Raw genomic sequence first — 18,075 nt, 5'->3', positions numbered from 1 at the left:
TCTATATACACAAACACTATCATAAAACGCTACCGCTGGTAAAAGGGAACGTCAAAATTAGAATTTTTAGTTTTCGTATTAGCAACGTTTTGCACAATTTGTTTAATAAATTCTAATTAAACTTTTATAAAAATGGATGTTCGTCCGAATCAAACTATTTACATTAACAATCTAAATGAAAAGATTAAGAAGGAAGAACTGAAAAAATCACTGTACGCCATTTTCTCACAATTTGGACAAATACTCGATATAGTGGCGCTAAAAACGCTCAAGATGCGTGGTCAGGCGTTTGTAATTTTTAAAGAAATCGGAAGTGCGTCGAACGCGCTACGAACTATGCAAGGATTTCCATTTTATGACAAACCAATGCGCATCGCTTATTCTAAGACCGACAGTGATATAGTGGCCAAAATAAAAGGTACATTCAAAGAGCGTCCAAAGAAGGTTAAACCACCAAAGCCGGCACAAGCCACAGAGGATAAAAAGTGAGTAAAAATACTATTAGCTTAATATAAAGTTTCTTTATAATGTATGCTGTCTTTGTTTTGCAGGGATAAAAAGAAGAAGGCGGCAAATGCTGAAAATACGAATCCTAATACACAAACTGAACAACCACCGAATCAAATTCTTTTCCTCACCAATTTGCCGGAGGAAACAAATGAAATGATGCTTTCTATGTTATTCAATCAATTCCCTGGCTTCAAAGAGGTGCGTTTGGTTCCAAATCGTCACGATATTGCCTTCGTAGAATTTGCCACCGAATTACAAAGTAACGCTGCCAAAGAGGCGCTGCAAGGTTTCAAAATTACACCTTCACATGCTATGAAGATCACATTTGCCAAAAAGTGAAAATCCGATCACAGGCTTGAGGGTATCTTTACGATCAATATATTTAAATTTAATATAGCACTAGTGTTCTTTATGGCTACCCTCACACATTGTGCTCGGTTATGTGCAAAAATTTTGTTTATATTTAGAATTTAATATAATGAAACAATAAATCTGAAACATAACTGTTAAATAATGAATTGATTAAAGTTATCCTCAATATCCATTTGAATACATACTTATTTCAATATGCTTTTATAAATTATAATAGTACATAGCTTGCACAATGACATGTGAGGGTGAATCTTCTGATAATCTGAAGTTAGATAGTACATTGGAGTGTACCATAGTTCTTCTGGAAATTATGTAAATGCCAATTTGGCAGTGGAATTGTAAAAAAAAAATGTTTCATTTGCAAAGAAAAAGTACCTGGGTAAGTGATTGTTAATTTAAAACATGATAAGTATATTGATTTCAGGAAAACAAATCTAATATTATTATTTCTTTAGTCAAGCACAGTTTCTTCCTCGATTATTTGTTCGGCTTCCACAATTTCTGGCATATTTTCTACGGGTATTGGTTCACCTACATATTTCTCCATATTCTTGACTAGTTTCTCTGAGTTGCCGCCAACGAATACATCAATAACATGATTATCCTTAATAAAAACGAATGTAGGCATACTGGTCACGTTGTATTCAAGGGCTATGTCTTCACAATCATCCACATTGACTTTCAACACAATCGCTTTCTCGGCATATTGTGTGGCCAACTCTTCGAGTTTCGGGCTAATAATCTTACATGGTCCACACCAATTTGCAAAAAAATCAATGACCACCAATTGGCCAGAGCCGACGGCTTCCTCTAGCTTCTTATCCAGATCTTCTTTATTTTGTACAATATACACCATGATTTCGAGGCGTGAGAGCGAAGTACTGTCAAATTGTTTGCTTTTTCAGAGACAATTTTTTTGAGATTTTTGTTTGAAAGACAGGAATTTTTATTTTCAATATTTTCAGCCCTTTAACAGAAAAATCTCAACAGTGTGGTTGTGAATTTATAGAGCAATTTTTTGTTTCTTTAGCAAAGTGTAGTTTGATCAAAGAAAATTTAATTACATGAAATGTACAACATTATTAACATCCTCGCTTCAAACCCAAACGTTATTACTGAAAATGTATCTATTTCGATTAAGTAGGCGCCAATGGGGAAGCTTGAGCCATTTGTGCAGTCGATTCAATGGGTATTCTGGGCTGTGCTTGTCCAGCTGTCGTTGTTGGACTTGTGGTTAGATTTGTCGTTGGTGGGTCACTAACGACATTCGTTGGGTCACCCACATTTTTTTGTATAACACTCATTAACTTCTCTTCACTGCTTCCGGCAAACTTTTCCAAAACTTGATTATCTTTTAACAACATAAACGAAGGCATCATGCTGACATTGTTGTCAACAGCGATTTGTTCGCAATCATCTATATTAACCTTCGCTATGATCAATTTACCACAATATGATACTGCAAGTTCTTCAAGTTTCCTATTTATAAGCATACAAGCGCCACACCAGGGTGCATAAAATTCAACTAGTAAATATTTATTTCCCACATCACTCAAAAGTTTATTGTAGGTAGCACTTTCGGTTATTATTATTAATTCATTTACGTTTTCTCCAGCAGGAGTGTTTGGCGGAGTAACTGGGGATAATGGATGGATTCTAGGTATTGGGTGTACTTGTGTGGGCTGTACTGCGGTACTTGCTAATGGCTGAGGTGTTGGCTGTGGTGAACGATTTATAGGCGTTGTTGGAGGAGTCGGAGGTGTTGCGTGAGCATGTGTGATGGTGGTTGTAGTATTTGCAATTGGAGAAGCTGTTGTCGTTGATGGTGGGGTTGGAGTTGGTTGTTGTCGATTCCTACCCGCTGTAGCTGGTGCCGTATTGGATATAGGTCTTGGCGTTTGACCAGAAGCCATTTCAGTTTTATATATTTTCAATTTAAAAGACAATTATAAAATAACGAATAAAATTTTAAAATCTCATTTTGACAGTTTTTTATTAAATAAATATGTATGCCAATATACTTATGTACATATAGATACCTAGCGAGAACTTAGTATTATTCGAGATTGCAGTAAACTTAGTCTTTGCTATAGTATATAAAAGACATGCAAACTGAACGATCAAAATCAAGTTCTTTGATCTTTTTTTGTAAAGGGTATTTTCTTGTTAATTTGCAATAGTTCGCTACAATAACAACTCAAATAAACTTTCAAATTTACACCGGGAGTTACATATACGGCTATATGTTGAATACATATGTATATACATATGTAGAAATATATGCAATAAAAAACATAAAAAAAAAAACATTTTACAGTTGAGATGAAGATGTATATTAAACATTTGTTGTGTTTTAAATTGTTTGTATAACATACACACGCATGTACATTTGGATATGCATATATAAAACCGTTAAGCACAAACTGTAGCCTAAATTTGGTATTTTAGAATAATGCAATTAAATGCTAGATTACTTTTAGTAAAGCTCACAAAGTGTTAAGACGTCCCAGTTGTATTAATAAGATACTGATCTTATTTCATTGTAATTTTGTTTGTATTGTCCAAGTTTTCTTTTATTATAAATTATTTTGTCTCTATACGACGATTTTCAAAAAAAAAATTAAAAAAACAAAATGTTGCACACTGTCCGAAGTAATGCTGATTTTGATAGACAATTGTCGGCCGCTGGCGGCCGTTTGGTGGTTGTCGATTTCACGGCCAGCTGGTGTGGTCCCTGCAAGAGTATTGAACCCAAAGTCAGAGCGCTATCGCGCAAATATAAGGACAAAGCAGTTGTGCTAAAAGTGGACGTGGACAAGTGTAGCAATGTGGCACATGATTATCGAGTATCTTGTATGCCCACATTTGTATTTATCAGAAATGGACGTAAGATCGATCGTTTTTCAGGAGCTGATGAAATGGAGTTGGAGTACAAAATGTCAAAAATGGCTAAAGTTAAGTGAGACAAATGATTGTATTGTAAATGAAAACTATAAAACTAAAATTTTAAATATTTATAACAGAGGTTTTGAAAAAAGTTATTTGTAATGTATTTACTTTATTGTAATTTAACAAATGTAAAGTGCATCTGGTATGCCATTAAAAAATTAAAGAACCAATGTAAAACTATTGTATGTTAAATTATGTAATAAAATGACAATGAGCTAAAAAATTTGGATTTCTATTTAAAAAAAAAGCATCATGGTTATAATGGTAACATAATCACTATAGTCCAGCTTAAATTTCTAAAGGATTGGCCAATAATTTTATCTGAATTGAACTCTTGAGGTAAATATTTTAAGAATTTGAAAATTGGACTTTGATCTGCGATTACGGTATTTAAAAAGGAATGTTTACCTTGATCCAAGGAACAGTTATGTATGTTTTGCGTGGTTAGCGGATAAATATAGACACCAACATCGCAACAATACGCTATAGTTGCCTTCAGATCGCCTTCGATTGGGTGTCTTGTGAGTTTTATACTAAAAAAATATTTATAGTTTGCAACGCATACTTATCTTAACAAATTTATTTTGGAATTAATTTGGATAATTTAAGATGGTCAACAGAATGGTACGGCATTTTATATTGATTGTAAAAAATAAACCGTTTAAAAAAGGAATTAGCGCCTTCAAAAATATTATTTAATTTTTTTAAATAATTAAAAATACATAAATGGACATATTTAAACTGTGTGGAAAATTTCTAAATGGTATGAAGTCAAAACGTCAAAATCGAAAAAGAAAGTACTTAAAATTTTTTTTTAATTATTAATTTGTGCTTAATTATGAGTTGAGCTATTTCAGACTTCCCAACTTTTTTCTTTTATGTATTCCAAGCAGTCGTGGTACCTTATTGGTTAATTTTTTACGAATACCATCCACAAAGGAATAGAAAAATACTAATCCACGTTGTTTGTGAACGTTGTAAAAATTGTGACAAGAAGAAGAAGAGAATAATTTTTGTCTAGCGATTTGTATGGATTTTCAATTGAAGGAGATTTTTCGTAAAAATATAAATATTTTGAACAAAATGAGTGTAAGAAATGAAAATCCGCGAACAGATGCCAAAGAGAGTACTGCCGAACTAGCAGAAATAGATGAAGCCGAAGTAACCACATAAATATGAAATATTTCACAATATTTTGTACGCATTTTTATTATCAATTTTGTTTATTTTTGTTTTTAAGGAGGAAGCTTTGTTAAAATCTGATGATGAGTATGATGCTGTGAGAGCAAAAGTACAACCAGCAATTAGTACTTTGGCTCCGCCAACAGCAGTACTCACGGACGAAGATTCACTTATGAATGAAGCTGCGCAGCTACAAGACGGCACAATTGGTATTGATGATGCCAGTTTAAGTGATGAGGATATAGCCGAACCATCAGAAGTTGCCGTTGGACAAAAAATGGAACATGGGGTCAGTGAGGACAGTGATGATGATGATGATATGGACGATTCGGAAAAGTCACTAGCGGCATATAAAAAGCTATGCAAAGAGTTGGATGTAAACCAATATGCATACGATAAATATATACAACTATGTGATTTAGCACAGTAAATATCTACAATTATGCTTTGAGAATCTAATATTTAAAATAGTACTTAAATGTTTTTTACAGTACTACAGACGACCTGGATATCATAAGAGAAGCATATAGCCGTTTTTCCGCTGTTTACCCTTTGTCGCAAGAGCTGTGGTTAAAGTATTTGAGTATTGAAATGAATGTAGCTCTGTCTCCCAAAGAAATGGAATTTGTTGAAGGTCTTTTTCGAAAATCTTTGGCAGATTATTATTGTAAGTTAATTAATATGTATGTATTTGGAGATATTTCTAAAAATGCATATTTCCATTTTTTTAGCAACTGCCATTGCTTTAGAATTTGCGGCATTAGCTCCACGTTGCGCTGATCCCGACAAAATATGGTGTGAATTATTAGGAACTTATGGTTTACATTGCCTTGAGGGCCAACAGTTTTTCAAACTATACCGGGAGTTTTTATCAGCACACCCTACTATGAGGTAAATAGATTATATTTATAAATATATATATAGATTATATTATGTGCATAATTTCGTAGTGCGGAAGCAAAACAAGAGGCGTACATCAAGAGTTATCTACAAGAATTGAAATACCCTCTTTTCAATATGGAAGAGAGTTACATTGAATTTAAAGTATTTTACGAAAAGAACAAAGAACACATCAACCATGAAATAAGTTGGGAATTGTTGGATAAAAATTATTTCAAAGCAAAAGAATACCAGAGCAAAATTTTACCTTTCGAATATAAACTCAAAGAGTTAGATGTTAAGTGCTATCGCGAACGTGCTGAGGTCTATATGAACTATATCAAAGAATCGGATAAATTTCTTGATGAAAATGTGCTGCAAACAGTTTATGAACGTATGGTTGCCGCCTGCTGCTTAAATATTGATTGCTGGTTAACGTACATCGACTTTCTCACGTACCGTGACGCTTACGGGCGACCAGAAGAATTACAAGATTTACCTATTTTCCGCCAAACAGCAGTTGATGTAAATAAGCGGGCGTTGCGCAACTGTACGTGGTCGGAAAAATTATATGTCAAGCATATGCTACTGCTGGAGCAGTTGGGTAAATCGCGGGAGGATGTGCAGGAAGTTTTGGAATGCTCTATGACAGCTGGTTTTCAAACAGCTGAGCAGGCTGTCACTGTCTGGTTGGAGTATTTAACTTATTTGCGACGACACACGAATTACGAGAATGATGACGAGGTAGATTTGTAATTTTTTAAACATATTTTTGGGGGCAAACTACAGCTATGCACTATTTTTAAAACTTTCAGTGCGATATTCTACGCAAAAATTTCAATTTAGCTTGGACTATACTCGGCCAGCAATGGGGTGTGTTAGCGGATTGCAATTGTGAGATCTTACAAATGTGGGGGCGTTTGGAGTATGGACCGTTACAAGATGCTAAACGTGGAAAAGAGCTCTGGACAACAGCTATGGGTATTTTTTTTTTTTTTAATTTATAAAATTTTTAGCAGTTAACTGTTCTTCTTTAAAACAACGTAGAAAGTGCCGACAATTCAACACGCTCAGGACTGTGGATAGAATTTGCACAATTGGAGCTGCGACGAGACTTGGAAGCCACGAGGAAGTAAGTTTTTTTATAAACTTTTATAATACAAACTATTTTATATCCTGTTTGAATTCTAAAATTTGAACCCCTCCATTTCCATAGATTATTTCGCAAAGCTTTGCATTCACCTGGACTTGATAATCCAATGGTAATTGTCGCAGCTTGGGAACGCTTCGAACGTTGCAATGGCACAACCAAAACACTTAGTAACTGTATAAAGGAATGTGCTGAATTCAAAATACAGTATCGTACAGAAGTTTTACCCGTGAAATCCGATTCAATGGCAGCTAATAAAAGTAATCGAGGCTTAAAACGGAAAACAACCGCGGCGACTGAGTCTACGCTGCCGGAAAAGAAAGCGAAGCCGGAAATATTAAAGAAAAATGTACAACCTAGTGGCAATAGTGTGGGTGGTAGCAGTGCCAATGTACCTGGACCAAAACGTGTTGAGACCGCCACATTTAAAGAGCATGAAAATCAGGAAATTGATTTAACCAAAGATCATCTACGCATATTTCTGAGTAATTTGGACTACAGGTATAAAAAAAAACAGCATTTTTTAATAATTAAAATAAAAACTTAAACTGTTCATTTTAGTTTATCAGAAGATGACATTCGTGCCAATTTGCCGAGTTTAAAAATTGTAAATGTGACGCTTATACGCTCTGCGAATGGCAAAAGTCGAGGGTTTGGTTATGCAGAACTGGAAAACGAAGTAAAGAATCAAAAATTTTAATTTTAGTTTATGACGGCGACAATTTCTATTTTCCCTTTAGGTTGAAGTCGAGAAAGCGTTGGCTATGGATAGAATATCCCTGAACGGTCGGCCGTTGTTTATATCCAGTGTTTTGCGCGACAAGGAAAAGCGACAGAAATTTAAGTACTCAGGTAAGTTTATACATAGATAATATTGCAGCTTTGCTCACAAATGTACAACTTCGCTTATTATACAGACGATGTAGAACCAAAGAAACTTTTCGTAAAAAGTTTACCCTCCGACACCACAAAGGAAGAATTAGAGCAGATTTTTGGCGCATTTGGCAAGTTGCAAGACGTTCGTTTAGTATATCACAAGTATGTAGAAATTAAATAGTTTTTTCATTACAAATAAAAATTAATTTTACTTGCAGAAGTGGTAAATTCAAAAATATCGCTTATATCGAATACCAAGATGAATCAGCTGCAGGTAAAGCTGTGCTTGGTACTGATCAAATGGAACTGCGTTCGCATATTGTAAGCACACAAAAAAGAAATAATTTTGTTGTCGTGTATTAAATAATTTAAATTTACAGATTACAGTGGCGATCTCAGCACCGCCTCCAAAGCCTGCTTCGGCCGCTATAAATGCAAACAAAGCGCTTGGCATAAGCAAAAAACATAATAAGGCTTTTGAACAAAAGCCACGCATGTCACTTATACCAACAGTGGTGCGTAAACAACTTACCACCGCGCAAGATACTAATGTCACTAGTGCAGCAACTAGCAAAGCCACTAATGGAGCGTCTCTTTCTAAAACAAATGAGGACTTTCGAAAATTATTACTCAAATAAGTGTGGCTTGTCGCCATTGAAAGAAATTACAGCCATTACCGATATTATAGCGGTAGTTTTTATCTACCCCATTGTGAATTAAATAGTGATTAGATCGTAAATATTTAAAGAAAAAGAAACAATGCACCATAATAATGTATTAATCTTTGTTTACATTTTGTCCTTCCTTCCATAACACGAAATAAAAGGTAATATATATATTTTTTGTATGAATCACTTTGTATTTTATATTAACACCTTTCACGCAATATCTACTCGCCAACATTGTAAAATTAAAAATATAATTTTTGAAATTATTATACTTTGAATTTGACACTCTTGCTGACCGTCGCTTTGATACCGGATATTTCGCCACCATACCGTGTTGTTTCTTTGCGTACGGTGCGTACAGCACCCTTGCGTCGTACCAAAGCTTTGCGGAACTTGTTGCGGTGCTTGACGCGTGGATTGCGCAACTCTTTCTTGCGCGCGGGTGTAAGACCTTTGTTTTTGGCAATTTGATAGGTAATGCCACGACGTGTATCTTCATCCGCATATGGATCAGCTTCAGTAAGGTCCATATCTTCATCTTCATTGTCTTCATCATCGTCCTCTTCAGACTCCTCATCAGCGGGTGTGATATCAACTTTACTTTTCTCATCATATTTTTCGAGTATACCCAATTTTGTCTTCTTCTTAGATTTAGTCCTGTCAGCGATATCCTTCACATCTAATACTTGGAATTTATCACCATCTACAATTCGCTCTAATAATGCCTCCAGTTGTGGTCGTATTATATTATCGTATTTGTCTTGCAACTGTTTGATGAGTTTTTTTAATTGTAATAAACGTTTTGTAACTGGATGGTTACGTACAGCGGTACGTTTAGCTTTCAAAAGCAAGTAAAATGCTACGTTCGAACAATAACTGAGCGCTATATTCTGATAGAGCTCTGCAAATTGTAAAGCAGGTATCTTTGGCACATTGTTTTGACGCACGTATAGCATAACGGGTGCTATAATTTGTTCCACTTCTTTCACATAATTTTCAAAATCGTCCACAAGTGGTGCGAACTCTGGTGAATCTTCTTGAAATAATCTTAATTTATCTCGCTTTGTAATACCAGCAAGATCTGCTTTAATTTCGATTGGTTCTGCCACAGCAGTTTCCACTTTTAGCTTTTTTTCTTTAGGTTTAACCGCATGAATAAGTGCGTCATCCAATAAAAAGTCCTCTTCTTTCATTTGTTTTGCTAAACGCATTTGTATCTTTTTCGCTTCCTCTTCCTCTTCCTTAGCCATCTCCTCTTGTTCCGCAGTATATGTGCCATAATCAGGATCCACAAAATCTGTATTGTAATAATTGCGGCTCTTATCGCCCCAATCTGTGGTATCGGGTAAGTCATCATCACTCTCGGCGCCCTCTATATCACTGTCCCGCATTAAAGCGCCCACATCATCTTCATCATCGTCCTCATCATCACTTTCATCGAATGCCATCAATTCGTTTTCTTTGCTATCAAACTCACGTTTACGGCCTTTTCGAACTTGGCGCAATAATTCTTTATCATCCTCACTATACTCCGCTTCAGAGTCTGTAGGTTCATAATCGTCAGCATCATCGTACCTTTTTTGGTCTATATGAATTTTATCACCCATTTTACCAAAAGTTTAAATTAATTGTTTGGAAAATAACTTCTAGCTTCAGTTATAACACACGTGTGATTCGCGTCCAATCAAAAACAGCTGTTTAATGATTCTTCCTCTTACTTCGTGACATTCACAGAGAAATAAACAATTCGTAAAGAGTAGCCAACGTATTCACTATTTTAAAAACTGTTCTATAAATTTGAGATGCATGTGCTTAATTCACTTAAGAGATAAAGGTGGCGGTATTTTTGAAATTCCAACGACAACTTTATTCAGCTGTAGGCATCTCTAAAGGCTGTAATATTCCCTCGGAAATTCAGGAAACGGCCTGTTTCGACGGAATCGGAACAGAAGTAGATTGATTTAGCGAGCCATGGAAACAAATGGTCAGTGTCATGCGGGGACTCTTTGCATACACAACACAAGTTTTGTATGTAGGGATCTGTTCTGGATAAGTAGGAATCTAACCTACAATAGTATCTAGAACGAAGTTGCGCTAGGAACACTCTAGTTTCACGCGGCAAATCGACTTCACAAATCCACAACAGCGGGTGATATGTTATCGGATATTATCCGATAAAAGGCCGTTATTTCGAAGAGTTAACCCCATGGTCATGCCTCTAGGTAAGCAGTAATAGGCGTAAGGCTATACCCAATATTTACTCTGACGTTCTGGCGCACGATGGAAAAGACGCGGTAGCCAACCGATGTCGAGCCCGTGGTCATGACTAAACGAGAGGAACCTTCAGTCGACCCACTCCGACATATTCGGTTTAAGGGTTTGCTAAAGTCTAATCACCAGAAGTGCGGCTGCGAGTGGGTGTCGGTCTTGAAACAAGCGGCTCGCTATATAAATGTGTATACAAGTATATACTCTCCTAGAGAAATCGTGCGCTGGGCTTGGGACCCGATACGTAGAAACCACTTCGAATGAAAAAGAAACAACAGCCTAGGACGGAAGACCCCACTTTTGACGACGACCACAGCAAAAGTAGTAAGGACTATTATTTAAGGGAATGCACCTGGAATGTCCGGCTTCTAAATTTGGAAGGAGCTGACGCCAAGCTAATTGATGTCCTCAAAAAAGTAAAGGCTGACATCACCGCCGTCCTACGCCGAGTAGGTCCTTGTGTCATTAGTTACAGCGGCCATATAGTAAAGGAGCGCAAATTCGGTTTGCGATGCGTGATGGGAAAAGATTTACTTCGCCTCACGCTTCAAAGGAAGAGAAGGACGATACGGCAAGTCCCTCATCATTCCCGTCCTGCTATATGGTTCGGAATCATGGACAATGACATCATCTGATAAGTCGGCCTTAGAAGTGTTCGAAAGAAAGGTTTTGCGGAAGATTTATGGTCCTTTGCGATGAGCTATACGGAATATACGGCAAAATTGACATATATCAGCGAATCAAGAGACAACGGCAGCGCTGGCTAGGTCATGATGTCCGCAAGGAGGAGAACACTCCATGAAGAATCCATGAAGCGACAATTAATTAAGGGCATCAGTTCTCAAAAGTTCCTAATTCATTGTACCGCCACTTGAAAAAAGGGTAGCTTTGTTCAAGAAAGGACAAGTATATCTTGATGCACCACTTGTGATGAATAAGTCCTCCACCAAAACAATAACAAACTGAAAAAATGAAGAACTGGGTTGAGACTTTACGATACGTCAAGATTACAACACAATTTTGATGTGAAATATAGTGATGATACTGTTACAATTTGTAAACCAGTATTTATGTATATTCATATACAAAGACATATGTATAAGCTCATCTGTCAAGTATATTCCCGGAAGATCAAGGGTCATCTTATCAACGTTCCTAACACTATCGCCCCCTATAACTTATACTTCGTGAGCATCGTTAGATTCATTGCTGCACGTCACAGATCATTTGTCAATGCACGCACAACAACAATCGCAAAAAACATTCAGATAGTTAACGTTATCACTTACTTTGCTGCGGCCGAGTTTAAAGCGTGTCCCAAGGCTCACAGTCATGTGATTATAGTTAAATATATATTCTCATATTAGGGTGTGTATTTTTTTAAACATTAAGAAAGTCCTGCACTGAGCATAATACAGGGTAGCGTACGAATCGTGCTACAAAAAGAAACCGTAATATTTAAAATGAATGCTTAGGATACCGAAAAGAGGGTTTGGATAGTGCAGGGGTACCATATTTTGCAGTTCGTCATTTCCATCTAAAGTGAATTCAGACGGGATTCCGGCGGCACTCTTCGTGTAGATGGACCATTATGAGGTTGGTGAACATGTTTGCCGAATCTGGGAATATCGTAAGAAGACCGTACTATCGAGATCCGCATGTTCGTGTTCAAGAAAAAATTGCGACTGTTGCATCGTTAATTCAGGCAAATCCAACAGTTTCGACTCGCAACTTATCGACGCATCTTGGAGTTAGCAGACCGTCATTACAACGGATAATTCATGATGATTTAAAGCTGTTTCCATTCAAAGTTCAAGTAGTACCTCGGTTTAACCCTCTAGACTTGCCTACTCGTCAAAAAATTATTGAAATAGCCGAAGAAGACAATAACTTGATAAAAAGCCTGTTCATATCTGATGAGGTCTATTTTGATCTAAACGGAAATGTAAACAAGCAAAGTTGGTGTATATGGAGTGAATCAAATCCAGAAATAATCCAAGAGAAGGAACCACCCAGGATCACCCAGAACGAGCCATTATACGGTGTACAGTTTCATCAAGGTGTATTGTCGGGCCATACTTCTTTGAAGAAAACGATAACTGTCAATGGGCACCGTTTTTTAAAGCTGTTGCATGGGTACTTTTACCCAGAAGTGCGGAGAAGAAAATTTAGATATTTTGGCGGAAAGTGGCATCCTTAGGAGCCTGGTATAGAATAAGGGATATGGATATTATTTTTGCTACACCATGAGTCTTTATTTGAAAACAGAATAAAAAATGTACTACTACTTAGCATATGAAACTCGCGGTTTTCACGGAACATTTGCGAACATTTCAAAAGTTTTGTTCGGCCCTGTGAAAAATTGACTGTAGATATCTCAGTCCTGCAGTCCTGCATTTCTAAGGGTCACACCCAGTGTGAAATTTGAAAAATTAAATTTTTTTTTCATAATCCCTTCAAAAATACCACAATAAATTTTAAATTAAAAAGTTTAAATAGTTTTTGAGTTACAAGCTTCTAAAGTACGGTTCAATCAGCTCTATTAGTTGATCTTTAAACTCAATTTTTTCGTAATATCTCTCCAATTTGCTGCAGTTATTACTCGGAGATAAATGATCTGATCACTATGACACAATGACTCACCAGTTTTTTGATATTATAAAAAATCGAATTTTAGCAGGCCAGTAGAAGGCATTAAACGATTCTGTGAATGATTTTTAGGTGAGAAAATTAGAATATCAGAGAAGTTGATACGACTATAGTGGTACTTCCTTCCCAAATCAAAATATAATACTATTTAATTTATGACAATACAAGTTCTATTTAAAAATATCCAGATTAACAAATCGCACGTGCGGCCGGCGCTGATTACAATTTCATTTGATTTGTGTTCGTTGAGAAGAACTGCTGGCCCCAAAGCATGATTTTTTGAAAATCGTTGGGGTCCAGGTTAACAGCGGCACGGCTATTAGTGGAACATACAAATGCAATCCAATATATGGGATCTGTTTTAAAAGATCAAAGCTCATTGCAACTTTTTGTATTTTAATTAGTGGCTCCCGGTGACAATTCAAAAGCCTCACATTTCTAAGGCTACTTAAGGCACACGACTGCTGATAAAAATGGATGATAATTGAATGTATAGTATTTTATGTGCAAGTATGATGTGATCCGATGAACTGGCCTTAAAAAAGTTTGACAAAATTAATTGGCAAAAAATACTATCAGTAAATTTCGGTTCATTCTGGAAAATAACTTGAAGATAAGGGTTTTGAAAGTGAACGCTATAGAATGAATTTAATACCGTCACGCGCTGCTAAAAACGTACATATTATATTTATTTTATGTACAAGCACTACGTTAATCGATCGGAATATTCTTGCGGGTCAGGGTTTATTATACAATTTTATAGATTTTTTGCAAGCGTATAATAGACTATTGGAAAAATTATGCAGGAGCTCTACATTTATCGCTTTATTTTTTGGAATTTTTTCACAAATTAAATGAATTTATTTTTTATTTGAAAAATATAAAAACAAATATATAAAGACGCATTTGGATTAATAACAAAATCTGTTTACGCAGTCGAAACGGATGTTCTTCCAGATTAATATTGACCCATCTGAAATTTTTTTTTGCATTGTTTGTACATAAAAAAATTGCTGATAAACAATTATATGTTAAATTATGCTTTCACATAATTATGTATATTTAATATTTGTGTATATAATTTTTATACCCATTATTAAGAATACTAAAGTAGTTCATGGTCCAAGAAAGCAAACAAATATACATATGTACATGAACTGTCCTCTTTACGATCTTTATTATCGTCTTCAAAATCTTCTTGAGCCAATAAAAGTACTGTATGCTAACAATTAATTCAATTTTCCAACACTACTTATAAGCTTCGACTGGTATGGCCCTGAGTGCCTTAAGCAAATTTGGATTTTTTCGGGTTTGATTAATTAGAGCGCCATTCGCTGGATTCTTGAAAAATCATATGAACCAGTACGGGCCGAATTTGATCACATGAGATAGGAATATTATTTCGTATTTTAAATTATGACGCCAGAGCGTATATGTAAATGATCGACGATATGCATGTTGAGTTAACATACATATCTATTCTCAAGGTAACGAGTCAGAATTTCAACAGCGATAAGTCCGAACTATATTGAATTGGCGTTTTTGGAGCATGTCATACCAACTCAATCGGTTACTTAACGTCAAAGGTATTATATTAACAAAAGAAGACGCATCCTATACCATATATAATTGTTTTTACTTCCCACAAATATATTTATATTATATATGTATGTACATATATGTGCTTTAAATCTCTTGAATATAATTTCCTAAATATACGCTGGGTAAAAGAATTTTCAGTATAATCGCAATGAGCTTTGATGCTTTTTGCTGGGGGCACGTACAAACGCTGATCATAGTCCAGCTGATAAATAAATGTTAACCGTAAAAATAAAACGAAGGCGAGTTATTGACAAAAACAAAATTTTGTATAAGTACATATATGTATAGCACATAAATATTACATAGGGGCTAAGTAAATATGTACATGTGTACTGTATGAAATCAACCATTATGGAGGATGATGTCCTCAATCAAGTGTATTTGTTTGGAAAAAATAGCCTAAATAACCCAAAAGTCCACACATATCACACCAAATTAGGGATTTATTATTAAAGTCTTGAAATTGTAACACGACAATCCAAACTGTCTCTCCTTGGTAGGAAGTTCTATCAGCAGAGACCTGAAATTCCATTAGACCAAAATACAATACAGAATTCGGTTGGATTGGCATCTAGTGGATAAATCCACAAATCTCTTATGACTTGAGTGTGAAATCATGTCTATAGTGATCCTGATTATTATTTTTTATTATACACAAAGTATAGAGACAAATATCTAACATATAAGTAAATCTGAAGTCATAGAATAGCAGGATAAGTAACTATTTTACGAAAAAGGGAACAATCCATCTAACAATCGATCTATTGATCTTCACTTGTGCCTAGGTAATGATTGAAGGAGTAAGATTTTTGATAATCTTCACAAAAAATTCCGTCATTTTTCCAAACAAGAAAATTTGGACTAGTTCTTCGATCATTATCTGTATTAATCTATTGTTATAGTAATTTGTTTAAGTATCTTGAATTTGAGAAATGTTTAAGCAAGAAATCGTCCTCACCCCAGATACCATTTTTCGAAGGTCCACCAGGAGATCGGCTAAGGTATCAAGGGAATTCAAAATTGTTCTAAATAGATCAGCAAACAAACTCGGCTATTTTGAAAGTTTTTAAAGAATTGTAACGATTGGTTCAACAATTCTTTTTCAAATGAAATCGACTCAGTCCTTTTACTTTCCGGAGAAATCCTGTATTGAAGTTTAGGAAAATCTGTAAATTTATATTTAGTTATTAAATAAAATGCCTATTCAAAAAAAAATCCCGAAGAAAGTGAAAACCCCCTTAAGGAAACATAATTTCAATTGGAAATGTTATTTAAAGAAATAGTCAAAAGGATAGTTTGTCGCTTACGATCCTGGTAGAACAGTAAAATGATTTTTTAAGTAGAAATCGCAGCACTGTATCTCTTCCTTTTACAGTCAAAGATTGTAAGTATTTATATATATTATAGATGATAATAATATAATTTTGTACGCACATTCTATGAACGCTTTAGTCCGGCAACACTTTGCTTGTTGTACATATTGAAAAGCATTTAAAAACTAAAAACTAAAAAAACAAAAAACACTATAACAACAAGCAACTCCGCAAAATCTTATTGGTGGAAACTGATGGGCTCGTCTAGTGCAAATGCAAATATGTTGGTGTGCATGCATGTGTGTGTGGGCTTTTGATATATGGACAGAAATGAAGGGGCGTGAATAATCAGCTGATTACGAGCGTCAAAATACAATAATATTTACTTCGCTCTGGCCGAGTTGAGTTATTTTATTCATATGAATGCACAATAAATACGTGAGTATGTATGTGTTTGAGTATATGCATGTACTACATATACATATGTATGTATGTACATACAGATAACCACATGTAATATAAGTCTGTACAAAAATCTTCGAAAACGGAGGATTATCAACTCTTCATTCAGATTTTTGTATTTGGTCACAACACACGATTTTAAATATTTATTGTTCACAATTTGCAATTGTAATTAATTAATAAATAATAAAGGGGCTTGTCTTAGCACTGTTTTTTCAGTGTATAGTATAGCTTTCAAAATAATCGAAATTTGATGTGGACGAACGAGAAAGTTAGCGAGACGAAATATTATATTTTTCCGTTTTTATACTACGTTCATATAAAGATCAAGCAAAACTTAATAACTTTTCACCTAAACTTCTTATAATGTAAAAATTGAGGAGTATATTCCCCGATATCTAATCAATATGGTTTCTATAAAAAAATATTCGAAATTCTGAAATAGATATGTACATATGTATATAAATACATATGTGAAAATTTTCGTATTCCTCAACAATTTAGATAAACCATAGTATTTTGGTGGATGTTTATGGTGAACATTTTCTAGTTGAAGGATCATGCTAAAAGTGGTTTGGAAGACGAAAGATGTTCTGGCCGGCCAGAAAGGTTTGCAGATGAGGAACTGAAAGTATTACTCAAAGAAAATTATTGCCAAACACAAGAAGAGCTCAAAGAATTTTTGGAAGTCTCTTAAGCAGCCAGTTCAAAAGGTTAAAAAGCATCCGCATACGTTCAAAAGCAAGGAAATTCGGTAGCACATGAATTGAAGCGAAGGTACGACGAAAGCCAATTTGGATGGCACAAACGCCGCTTGAACGCTACAAAAAGCAGTGGTTTTGCTTTGGATTTCGGCTGGTGATAAAAAATGGATCCACTATGACAACCGTAAACGCAAACAATCATATGTGAAACCTGCCCATCGAGCCGAAACAAAAACAAAGCCGAAAATACCTGACGCCAAAGTAATGATCGGTATTTCGTGGGCTTGGAAGGAGCTTCGTGCTGTATTATGAGTTTCTAAACCGGATGGAAAATTGGTTTTATTCATTTTTGGCCGCCGAACTGGCGTAGTTCTGTTCGAATGGAATCCATAAACTGTCACAATGATGGGAAAATGTTAAAGTTTCAGATGATCAATACTTTGAATAATACTATTGCACATGCTTTTCTTAAATAAGAGATCCAATTTTGA

General features: G+C 35.3%; 6 protein-coding genes across 7 annotated transcripts; 3 read left to right on the top strand and 3 right to left on the bottom strand.

Moving 5' to 3' along the window:
- Positions 1 to 30: 30 nt before the first annotated feature.
- Positions 31 to 1,007, top strand: LOC105223179 (U1 small nuclear ribonucleoprotein A). The gene is made up of 2 exons (XM_011200822.4): positions 31 to 485; positions 552 to 1,007. Exons 1-2 carry the CDS (start codon positions 133 to 135, stop codon positions 847 to 849), a joined length of 651 nt encoding a protein of 216 aa, XP_011199124.1. The 5' UTR covers positions 31 to 132; the 3' UTR covers positions 850 to 1,007.
- LOC125775254 (thioredoxin-2-like) lies at positions 1,006 to 1,811 on the bottom strand. The gene has a single exon (XM_049454118.1). The coding sequence runs from the start codon at positions 1,736 to 1,738 to the stop codon at positions 1,334 to 1,336; it is 405 nt and encodes a 134-aa protein (XP_049310075.1). The 5' UTR covers positions 1,739 to 1,811; the 3' UTR covers positions 1,006 to 1,333.
- On the bottom strand, positions 1,006 to 3,265 carry LOC105223180 (uncharacterized). Its single transcript, XM_011200823.4, has one exon. It carries the CDS (start codon positions 2,793 to 2,795, stop codon positions 2,019 to 2,021), a length of 777 nt encoding a protein of 258 aa, XP_011199125.2. The 5' UTR covers positions 2,796 to 3,265; the 3' UTR covers positions 1,006 to 2,018.
- A 108-nt stretch (positions 3,266 to 3,373) lies between these two features.
- Positions 3,374 to 4,054, top strand: LOC105223182 (thioredoxin-2). The gene has a single exon (XM_011200825.4). The coding sequence runs from the start codon at positions 3,516 to 3,518 to the stop codon at positions 3,843 to 3,845; it is 330 nt and encodes a 109-aa protein (XP_011199127.1). The 5' UTR covers positions 3,374 to 3,515; the 3' UTR covers positions 3,846 to 4,054.
- Positions 4,055 to 4,299: 245 nt separating this feature from the next.
- LOC105223185 (squamous cell carcinoma antigen recognized by T-cells 3) lies at positions 4,300 to 8,769 on the top strand. Of its 2 annotated transcripts, XM_029549061.2 has the most exons (14): positions 4,340 to 4,594; positions 4,725 to 4,992; positions 5,072 to 5,439; positions 5,505 to 5,680; positions 5,745 to 5,904; positions 5,964 to 6,636; positions 6,708 to 6,873; positions 6,940 to 7,024; positions 7,109 to 7,543; positions 7,604 to 7,721; positions 7,783 to 7,894; positions 7,960 to 8,080; positions 8,137 to 8,239; positions 8,299 to 8,769. In XM_029549061.2, exons 2-14 carry the CDS (start codon positions 4,861 to 4,863, stop codon positions 8,554 to 8,556), a joined length of 2,907 nt encoding a protein of 968 aa, XP_029404921.2. In that variant the 5' UTR covers positions 4,340 to 4,594; positions 4,725 to 4,860; the 3' UTR covers positions 8,557 to 8,769. The 2 variants fall into 2 exon arrangements, with proteins under 2 accessions (XP_011199130.2, XP_029404921.2); XM_011200828.4 differs by lacking the exon at positions 4,725 to 4,992 and having other exon boundaries at positions 4,300 to 4,455.
- LOC105223183 (something about silencing protein 10) lies at positions 8,753 to 10,289 on the bottom strand. Its single transcript, XM_011200826.4, has one exon. The coding sequence runs from the start codon at positions 10,191 to 10,193 to the stop codon at positions 8,853 to 8,855; it is 1,341 nt and encodes a 446-aa protein (XP_011199128.3). The 5' UTR covers positions 10,194 to 10,289; the 3' UTR covers positions 8,753 to 8,852.
- Between the last annotated feature and the right edge of the window lie 7,786 nt (positions 10,290 to 18,075).

This window comes from Bactrocera dorsalis, chromosome 4, assembly GCF_023373825.1.
Source record: "Bactrocera dorsalis isolate Fly_Bdor chromosome 4, ASM2337382v1, whole genome shotgun sequence".
Lineage (NCBI taxonomy): Eukaryota > Metazoa > Arthropoda > Insecta > Diptera > Tephritidae > Bactrocera > Bactrocera dorsalis.
The sequence above is the reverse complement of the archived record's forward strand: the minus strand, read 5'-3'. Positions and strand labels throughout refer to the sequence as shown.

What these genes read in the sequence shown, in the direction of transcription:
- LOC105223179 (XM_011200822.4), top strand. Translation starts at nt 133, where the DNA reads ATGGATGTTCGTCCGAATCAAACTATTTACATTAACAATCTAAATGAA. An exon ending in CAAGCCACAGAGGATAAAAA is followed by an intron (nt 486 to 551) that starts GTGAGTAAAAAT and finishes TTTGTTTTGCAG; the next exon opens with GGATAAAAAGAAGAAGGCGG.
- LOC125775254 (XM_049454118.1), bottom strand. Translation starts at nt 1,738, where the DNA reads ATGGTGTATATTGTACAAAATAAAGAAGATCTGGATAAGAAGCTAGAG.
- LOC105223180 (XM_011200823.4), bottom strand. Translation starts at nt 2,795, where the DNA reads ATGGCTTCTGGTCAAACGCCAAGACCTATATCCAATACGGCACCAGCT.
- LOC105223182 (XM_011200825.4), top strand. Translation starts at nt 3,516, where the DNA reads ATGTTGCACACTGTCCGAAGTAATGCTGATTTTGATAGACAATTGTCG.
- LOC105223185 (XM_029549061.2), top strand. Translation starts at nt 4,861, where the DNA reads ATGGATTTTCAATTGAAGGAGATTTTTCGTAAAAATATAAATATTTTG. An exon ending in TCAGCACACCCTACTATGAG is followed by an intron (nt 5,905 to 5,963) that starts GTAAATAGATTA and finishes ATAATTTCGTAG; the next exon opens with TGCGGAAGCAAAACAAGAGG. An exon ending in GACTTGGAAGCCACGAGGAA is followed by an intron (nt 7,025 to 7,108) that starts GTAAGTTTTTTT and finishes CCATTTCCATAG; the next exon opens with ATTATTTCGCAAAGCTTTGC.
- LOC105223183 (XM_011200826.4), bottom strand. Translation starts at nt 10,193, where the DNA reads ATGGGTGATAAAATTCATATAGACCAAAAAAGGTACGATGATGCTGAC.